At 39.8% G+C, this 10,286-nt stretch overlaps 1 protein-coding gene across 1 annotated transcript in view; it reads right to left on the bottom strand.

The window, feature by feature from the left end:
* Positions 1-8,188: 8,188 nt before the first annotated feature.
* LOC143032282 (protein FAM200A-like) overlaps positions 8,189-10,286 on the bottom strand; it is a 6,519-nt gene continuing 4,421 nt past the window's right edge. Inside the window, exons 2-3 of the mRNA XM_076196754.1 lie at positions 8,905-8,982; positions 8,189-8,776 (exon numbers count right to left, since the gene is read on the bottom strand). Of these exons, the coding sequence (XP_076052869.1) occupies positions 8,189-8,776; positions 8,905-8,982 (666 nt within the window). The remainder of the gene's footprint in view (positions 8,777-8,904; positions 8,983-10,286) is intronic.

Raw genomic sequence — 10,286 nt, 5'->3', positions numbered from 1 at the left:
ACACGTACAAATTTGGATGTGTCTCTCGTAAGAGAGTTACAAAATGCCTAATGTATAGGCGAAACGTCGTTAAATGTTGATTTTTATTTCCAAACATGGACTCGTTCGGAAATGTGATATTTTCTCTCCCTGCTTCAGAGAAGAAAACACTCAGGAAAATAGAAAGTCTTAAGAAGAAGATCACCAACGCAGAGTATGCAGTGATTTTTAATAGAAAATGTATATATATATATATATATATATATATATATATATATATATCACACACAAACACACACACACACACACACACACACACACACACACACACACACACACACACACACACACACACACACACACACACACACACACACACACACACACACACACACACACACACACACACACACACACACACACACAATACACACATATATATACATATATATATGTATATATATATGTGTGTGTGTATATATATATATATATACATATATATATACAGTATATATATATATATATATAATATAATATATATATATATATACATATATATAATATATATATACATATCTATATATATGTATATATATGTGTGTGTATATATGTATATATATATATATAAATATGTATATATATATGTATACATATATACATATATATATGTGTATATATATGTATATATATATACATATATATATATATGTATATATATATATGCATATATATATATATATATATATATATATATATATATACATACATACATATACCAAGGCTTTTCCCCCCTTTCAAGGGAGGTAGCCAAAAAGGAAAAGGCATAAAAATACTCCCACCCATTTCATCCCTAAATACACTCCACACCTCTTCTACCCTCCCTCTCATCTGAGCACCTCCTGGATGACGGGTCATCCCTGCACCTTGCCCACCGCCCTGGGTCAGAAGCAGTGTCGCAAGACACAGCACATCCACAGCAAGGCCGCTTCATTTAATCGGCGACCCCCCCTCTCCGTCCCCCCTTGCATATAAGGAGAGGACGGGGAGAAATCCCTTCTGGCTGCGTCAAAATTTGCTCACACATACTACCTCACCCCCCACCCCCCCGCCCATTCCTCCTCATGCAATCACAACATCATCCATATACAACCATTCTCCACTCACCTCTGTCTTCCGTCCTCTCCCTTCCTTCCTCAACAGACATTCCCCTCTTCCCCAAAGCCCCCTTCACCCCATCCATCCACCTATTCCTAGGACGTCCCCTCATGTTCACTCCCTCCACATCTGCCTTCCATACCTCTTTTACTAGTCTTTCTTCACTCATTCTTTCTATGTGTCCAAACCATCCTAATATTCTTTCATCAACCCTATCTCCCAGCTCCTTTTCACCCCTGTTCTCCTCCTCCCCTCATCATTTCTCACTCTATCTAGCCCAGCAACCCCCACCATACTTCTCAGACACCTCATCTCAAACACATTCAAACTCCTTCTCTCTTCTTCTCTTATGTTCCACGTTTCTGCCCCATACAGTGCTGTTGGCACAATCACTCCTTCATACAGTCTCCTCTTCGCATCCATTCCCAAATGTCTATTCCTCATTACACTCTTTAATCCACCAAGGCATTTACTCGCTTCTCTCAATCTACATTCTACCTCCACCTTCACTCCACCTTTTCCTGCTACACTTGCACCCAAGTATCTAAAACTATCCACTTCCTCCAGTCGCTCTCCCTTAATGCTCACTTCCAGTCTACTGCCACTTTCACCCCTTGTACATCTCATCACCTTACTTTTACCCACATTTATCTTTAGCTTTCTTCTATCACATACTCTCCCAAACTCTGCCATCAGCTTCCTCAATCCCTCCTCCTATCCTGCCACAAGCGCAGTGTCGTCCGCAAACAACAGCTGGCTCACCTCCCACTTTTCTCCATTTTCTTTAACCATCTCCAATCCCTGACCCACTACCCTTGCATTCACCTCTCGCACCACCCCATCCATGTATAAGTTGAACAGCCAGGGTGACATAACGCATCCTTGACGAAGTCCCACCTTTACCTCAAACCACTCACTCTCTCCATTTCCAATCCTGACACAAGCTCTACTACTCTCATAAAAACTCTTGACAGCTCCCAGAGGCTTTCCTCCTATCCCATAAATCTGCATAACCTCCCACAGTGCCTTTCTGTCTACCCTATCATAAGCCTTTTCCAGATCCATAAAAGCCCAAAAAACTTCCTTCCCCTTTCCTATAGCTTTCTCACATATCTGTCTTACCACAAAAATCTGATCTACACAACCTCTACCTGTCCTAAATCCACACTGTTCCTCACCAATTACTCCTTCTGTTCCTCTCCTAATCCTCTCAATCAAGATCCTCCCATAAGCCTTCCCAACTACACTTAACAAGCTAATCCCTCTGAAACTACTACATTCATACTTGTCCCCTTTTCCCTTGTAAAGAGGAACTATACAGGCACTCCTTCAGTCCTCCGGTACTCTACCCTCTCTCCAGCAAACATTAAATAACCTCACCCACCAGTCCACCATCACTTGACCTCCCTTTTTCAGACATTCTGCATGGCGTCCATCCAGACCAGGTGCCTTACCTGCTTTCATTATCTTAACAACTGCCTTCACCTCATCCTTCCTTATTTCTCCTCCATTCTCCTCACTCATCACTCTCATTTTCTTCGCATTTCCCACTGCAGCTATCTTTCCTTCCCTTTCCTCCTTCACATTTAGCAACTCCCTAAAATATTCTGCCCATCTTCCCCTTACTGCCTTCTCTTCCATTATCATCTCTCCATCTGCACCTTTTACCTTTTCTTCCCTTCTTGATTCGCCTCCTCTTCCTCTCTTAATTTCTTTCCAAAACATCTTTTTATTACTTTCAAAATTTTCTGTCATACTCCCACCCCATTTCACATCTGCTCTCCTCTTTGCCTCCTTTACCTTTTGCTTTACTTCTCTTTTCTTTTCTTTGTACGTCTCATATGACTCCCCCGTCCTCTTTTGTAACCAATCTGTGAATGCTCGCTTCTTCTCTTCTACAACCTTCTTTGTTTCCTCATCCCACCATTCACTACCCTTTCTTCTATTTCCCCCTGTCCTTCTTGTTCCACACACCATCCTTGCACACTTTATGACTCCCTCCTTGAACCATCCCCATTCCTCCTCCACACCCATCTCTACTCCATTATTTACTCCCTCCCACTCCTCCTTCAGCTTCTTTCCGTACTCCTTCTCCTTTTCCTTTTCATTCAAGGAGTTCACTCTAAGAACTTCCCTACCTTTTGTCCCTTTCCTCTTTCTCCATCTATCCTCCACTCTCAACTTACCTTCCACCAAAAAATTATCTGATATTCCCCCACCCTCTCCCCTTAGCACATGTACATCCTTTACTCTTCCTACCATAATCCTATTTACCACTACATAATCCATTAGTGCTCTATCTACCACCCTTCCCTCCACCACCCTCTCCCATGTGTACTTATGCTTGACTTTCTTCCGAAACACTGTATTTGCTATCATCAACTCTCTTTCTAAACACATTTCCACCATCAACTCTCCACTACAATTCTTTCCTGGAACTCCACACTTCCCAACCATTCCATCAATTGGACCATTTCCCACCCTAGCATTAAGGTCTCCCAGTACTATTACATTGACATTTCTTCCTAAACCCTCTATGCACTCATTTAAATCTATCCAAAAGGCCTCCCTTTCTTCTACGCTCTTCTCACTACCAGGCCGATATGCACTTACAAAGACCCACATCTCCTTTCCCAGTTTCACCTTCATCCACATTATCCTTGAGGAAACCTCCTTCCACTCCACTACCTGTTTACCTATCTCCTCACTTACTAGAATAGCCACCCATTCCCTCCCTCGTCCTCTCTTCACCCCTGATAACCTCCCACTTACACTCCCAAACTTACACTCACCCTTCCCTTTCAACTTAGTTTCACTCAAAGCCAGCACATCCATCTTTCTTCTCACAAACATACTACCTATCTCTTCCCTTTTACTCTCATCTGTACCACATCCACGCACATTAAAAGACCCAGACCTTAGGGTGCTGGTCCGAGGCCCTCCAGCACCCCTTATGCCTTCACTTTTATTTTTAGGAGATATGCCCCGTGGGGCCTCTTACGATCCAAGTGGGATCACTCCTTTATTCTGCGTACCAATGATACATTTCTTGCGGGAAGCAAACCGAAAGCTAACGGTCGTGAATCCCTTCGGATTCCCTGTAGTGTGTTATTATTCACTATTAGATTAAAGGGAAGTTCTGCATTTTTTAGCTCAATATTTTTAAAAGACGCCTATCCATACCATTTGTTTACACATTTTTGTGAATAACATTTCTATCTTTTACCCGGATCCCGTTTTCTTTAATGGGGCGTTGTCGTTAGAGACGAACAGCTAGAGAAAGAAATGGCAAAAAAAAAAAAGTGATATCAAGAACGCAAGAGGAGTAGGATGAAGTGGAGACATACCGAAGGCATAAATCTTCAAGAACTCGAGAAACCGCGACGGACCCAAACGAAGACCAATCTTACCAAAGGACCACCTCTTCCCCTCACTTCCGTAAATGTTTTTATATATTTCTTAAATATTGTATATTATATATACATATATATGTACACATATACATATGTGTATATATATGTATATATACATATATACATATGTATATGTGTATATATATATATGTATTATATATAAATACATACACATATATGTATGTATATATATACATATATATATATGTATATATACATATATATGTATATATATATACATATATATATATATATATATATATATATAATATATATATATATATATATATATATTCACACTGAATGGTCCCCAGTGCAGATATTAATTTTTTTTAACCACATAAATTTTCAATTTCATTCTATGTCATCACGATCGAGACAGAAAATGCGCTCGACGGAGACATATTCGGAAACTGATACGTAGTGAAGCCAAGGACTCGAACTCAGCTCAGACGTACGAAGTGAACAGTGACTCTAACCTTTGCGCCAGTGGTTAGAGTCCCTGTTCACACACTCAGGAGCTATATTTGACATCTACAATATTTTTTAAACAGCTATATTACAAAAAAAATTTAAGTTATTGTATACTGTGATAAAAACAACCAACGGAGCCCACCTCCAAGGAGGGAACGCAGACCTATTCTTTCAATGTATACCGCCAGCTTCACCCCAGAGTCACATTCCTTTGAAGAAGCACCCGGCGAGAGGGTGTATCTAGACATTTGCTCACCGGAAGTAACAACCCGACAAGACGTGACATAAGCCTATCGTTGGACTAGGGCCCCCTTCCTGGCGCCGTCCACCCGCATATTCCCACCAATCATATTCCACCATTTTTATTTCTTCTCTGTTGTTTGTACGGCCCACGGGTTTTTATATTCTAATGTTTTTCACATTTGTAATCAGTTTTACCCTGAAGACGATCGTGTGAAATTGTTGAAACAGCTGTCGGTATAAAATGGAAAACCACTCTGACGACTTTCGTACTTTCCTCCAGAGTTTGAACCATGAAGAGAAAATGATACTTAGAAAGCTAGAGAAATGTTCTCTAAAAATTATTGATGCCACTTGTGCTTTAGCATTCAACAGTAATATATATATATATATATATATATATATATATATATATATATATGTGTGTGTGTGTGTGTGTTTTGGTGTGTGTGTTTGTGTGTGTGTGTGTGTGTGTGTGTGTGTGTGTGTGTGTGTGTGTGTGTGTGTTCTTGTTCACAATTTTTTTTTTTTTTTTTTTTTTTTTTTTTAATCTAGGTACTGGACTCAGACCTGATTGGGGTCCCGATCTAGATATACCTTCTTAAAATCAGGGTTCATGTTAAACAGGTTCAACCATTATTACAAAGTCTCTTAATTACGTCCAACTATTCCTAATTGAACAAGACATTGAATGAGAATTGGAAAGCTTGAAAACTTGAAGTTTTTTGTCCATAAAAGAACTGAAAGTAAAACTTGGATTTCTTTGAAATCATTTGTGTTCTGAGACTCATCGAAGAAACCAATTGAGTCCTTGTCGGTGGAGATGGAGGAGGAAGAGGAGGAGGAATAAGAGGAGGAGGAAGAAGAAGAAGAGCAGGAGGAGAAGTAGGAAGAGGAAAGAAGAGGACTGGGAGGAAAATGTGGAAGAATTGGAAGAAGAAGAGGAAGAGGAGAAGGACGAATAGCAGAAGGAAGAGGAAGAGAAGGACTGGAAGGAAAAGGTGGAAGAATTGGAAGAAGAGGAGGAAGAGGAGAAGGACGAATAGCAGAAGGAAGAGGAAGGTAAGACATAGAAAAGAAAGAGATGGAGTGGAAGGAAAAGAAGTAGGAAGAGGAAAGGAGAGGAAGAGTAGTAAGAGGCAGACGAAAAGGAGAAATAGGAGAATATAGAGGAGGAAGATGAAGTGAAAGAGAAATAGGAATAGAAAGAGGTGGACTTGGAGGAGAAAGAAAAAGAGAATGACGGAGGTGACGAGGAAGAGGATAAAAAAGCTAAGTAAGAGGGTAAAGAGGTGGAGAAGGAGGAGAAAGAAGAAGAGGAAGAAGGGGAGGCAAGTGGGAGAAGAAGGAGGAGAGAGATGTGGGCTGGAAGGTGGAGGAGGAACAACAGGACAAAGAGGTGGACTAGGAGGAGAAGGAGGAAGAGGAAAAGGTGAAGGAGAAGAAGTAGGAGGAATATAAGGTGGATTAGGAATAGGAACAGGAGGAGGAGGAGGAAAAGGAGGAAGAGAAATGGCGGATGAGAAAGAAGAAAGGGAGAAGAAAGAGAAGGAGGAAGAGAAGGAAAATAGAAAAGAAGAAATATCTTTATTATATTTGATTACATGTAATCAGACGAATATAGATGAACCCAAATTATAACCAAGATTATTATCATTATCATTATAATCACATTTTCATAAAAGTTGATGGATTTTCCCTCGTTTGGAAAATACCCTCATCCAGCACATGTATGTACTACGTTTGTGTGAGAAGCACCTGATTATTATGTTCATATGAAGAGTTATGCCTGACCATTAACTGGGAGAACATTAGTCACCTGAAACATTTGTATTTGTGGCCGGCAGTCGATTTTAATTAACTGCGAGGGAGCTCACGAGCTGAAAGTAATACAATTTAGATTTGGATAGAATAGTGTTTTTATTCTATTTTTCTTCAAGAGAGACTCCGAGGGGGTGGGGGTCGAGATAGGAGGGTGGAGTGGGGTGAGGGGGTAATGTCACATGGAGCAAGTGACTTTGAACAGAATTCCCCCCTATCCTCTCCCCTCCTCCTTTCCCACACACACCTACATAGTTCATTCATATGTGCATGTATAAAGTGTGACAAAAATATCAACACTATAAGCAAAACACAAAGAACAAATCCACATGTTTCTGTGAGGTGGCAACACACTAGGTTAACATGTTACTTACTTTTCTACTTCGTTGGAGTAGAAACTACTTCGGTTACAGTATTCTAGACTTCTGTAAGACAATGTGTGTAACATTCATGAGGGTCTAACTTCTCTAAGTTCGCCCTACAGGTTCTTATTAATTGTATATGACGCAGGAGTAATTTGACATTTGGAAATTCGAAAAACAAAAGATCCTAACCGAAGTCGTTTCTGCTCAAACGAAGTAGCAGAAGCAAGTAGCAAGTTAGCGAGAAACGCCTAGTATGCCGCCGCCTAGTCTTCATCAGTGCTGTTTCCTTTTCATACCAGATACTCCAGCGCTTCTGGCATTGATGGGAGCATTCGTTGAATACCCACTTAGTAACATTTTTGAACATCCGTGTCACGTTGTGTCTCACGCTTTCCACATACCCAAGCTTTCAATATGACAAAAAAAAAAAAAAAAAAAAAAAAAATCAGAGAGGGGAGGGCTAGTAGAGAGGAAGGTGGGACTCAGTGTGATCGGTCCGTTGTGACTACATGCCGTGAAGTGTAGGCAGCGGGTACTATAAATATGTACATACATACATACATATATATATATATATATATGTATACATATATATATATACATATATATATACATATATATATATATATATATGCATATATATATATATATATATATATATATATATATGTATTGTAGTTGTACATGAGCTCCCCGGACTCCTTGAACTGTTTTGATCCCATTTTCTGTGTTTATTAGTACTCAGAGATCCAGAAATTTGTCTTGGATCTCATCTGGGATGCTAGATATATTAAGTGCAATAGAAAATAGATTCGTTACCAGGATTTCCTCTGTTAGCTCAGAGAAGTATTGCTCGAACTCCTTCTCTGGAGACTGAAGATGTTTAGTCATCTCTTCCTTCAAGAACTGATCCAATTGGATCCGAGACTCATCCATCACGGCGCAAAGTTTTTCGAACATAGCAATATTTCCAAGATTGGTTTTCCGACGCCAATTTTCCAGCTTGGAAACAAAGGCCCAAAGACTATCTTGAAAAAGGAGAATATGCCTTTCCCTTCCATGAAGCTTCAAATTTAGCTTATTCAGTTGTTCGAAAATGTCGGCAAGATACGCAACCCTTTTATTCCATGCTTCATCTTCAAATTGAGCCACATGATCTCTCTTTTCTTGAACCTCCAGGAATAACTTGATTTTATCTTCCATCCCAAAGACATTATTAACATTGTTCCCTTTTGATAGCCAGCGTACTACCGTATAGAAAAGGACATCGTGGTCAGTATTCATGTGTTTGCATAGTTCTTTAAATAGCCGAGTGATGTGTGCTGTAGTCTTTACATAATTCACAATTTCTATAACAGTATCTAGCAAACTCCGCCTTGTGGAGCTGGTTCGCTACTTCGCATGCCGGTCCCAAGCCCGGATAAAGGAGGAGGATTGGGAGGACAGGTAGAGCAAACCGCTCCCGTAAAAAGAGTCACTGCTCGAGAATCCTCAGAACCAGCCTCGGAATTCGGAGTACCCCAATCAGAATTGACCTGGGACAGTAAAAGAACTAAGAATAGCTACAATCAACGTGGATGCCCTTAGAGTAGTGGTTCTTAATCTGGGGTACGAAACCATAAGCCTGGGGGTACGAGACATGATAGCCCCAGTGCAGTGGTACTGTATATTTACAATGAGAAAGCAAATAAGGTTTGTATCACTCATACTTTTCATGTATTTGCATTGTATTTGTATTGGATGGGGGTACGAGGAAACTTTCTAAGATATCAAGCGCTACGGACACTGGAAAAGGTTAAGACCACTGCCTTAGAGGGAAAATGGAAGAAGTTATCATATGAAGGAAAGACGATGGGATTTGTTTGGCCTCAGTGAGTCAAGACTGAGAGGCGAAGATGTGAAGACTATACATGAGAACTACCTTCTTGTCCACAAAGGAGCTGAAGACGGACTGAATGGCGCGGGGTTTAATGCTTCTGCCCAGCTGGCTAACTGGCTAATGCCTGATAACAGAATAAGTAGAACGTCACTCACTTTACTATTGTTTCAAACCGAGAAAGCTTTTTTTTTCTCTCCTTTTCTTCTTCCTCTTCTTCTTTATTTTCTTCAATATTTTCTTCTTTCTCTTCTTCATTTTCTTCAATACTTTCTTCTTTCTCTTCTTCATTTTCTTCAGTTTCCTCTTTTTCTTCCGTTTCTTCTTCTTCTTCTTCTTCTTCTTCTTCTTCTTCTTCTTCTTCTTCTTCTTCTTCTTCTTCTTCTTCTTCTTCTTCTTCTTCTTCTTCTTCTTCTTCTTCTTCTTCTTCCTCTTCCTCTTCTTCTTCTTCTTCTTCTTCTTCTTCTTCTTCTTCTTCTTCTTCTTCTTCTTCTTCCTCTTCTTCTTCTTCCTCTTCTTCTTTTCTTTCCTCGTCTTCTTCTTCTTCTTCTTCTTCTTCTTCTTCTTCTTCTTCTTCTTCTTTTTCATCTTCTTCTTCTTCTTGTTCTTCCTTTTCCTCTTCCTCTTCCTACTCTTCTTCTTCTTCTTCTTCTTCTTCTTCTTCTTCTTCTTCTTCTTCTTCTTCCTCTTCCTCTTCGTCTTCTTCTTCTTCTTCTTCTTCTTCTTCTTCTTCTTCTTCTTTTTCTTCTTCTTCTTTATCATCTTCTTCTTCTTCTTCTTCTTCTTCTTCTTCTTCTTCTTCTTCTTCTTCTTCGTCTTCTTCTTCTTCCTCTTCTTCTTCTTCTTCTTCTTCTTCTTCTTCTTCTTCTTCTTCTTCTTCTTCTTCTTCTTCTTCTTCTTCTTCTTCTTCTTCTTCTTTATCATCTTCTTCATCTTCATCTATTTCTTCTTCTATTTCTTCTT

This window comes from Oratosquilla oratoria, chromosome 13 (assembly GCF_046742065.1).
Source record: "Oratosquilla oratoria isolate Oo_2021 chromosome 13, ASM4674206v1, whole genome shotgun sequence".
NCBI lineage: Eukaryota > Metazoa > Arthropoda > Malacostraca > Stomatopoda > Squillidae > Oratosquilla > Oratosquilla oratoria.
The sequence above is the reverse complement of the archived record's forward strand: the minus strand, read 5'-3'. Positions and strand labels throughout refer to the sequence as shown.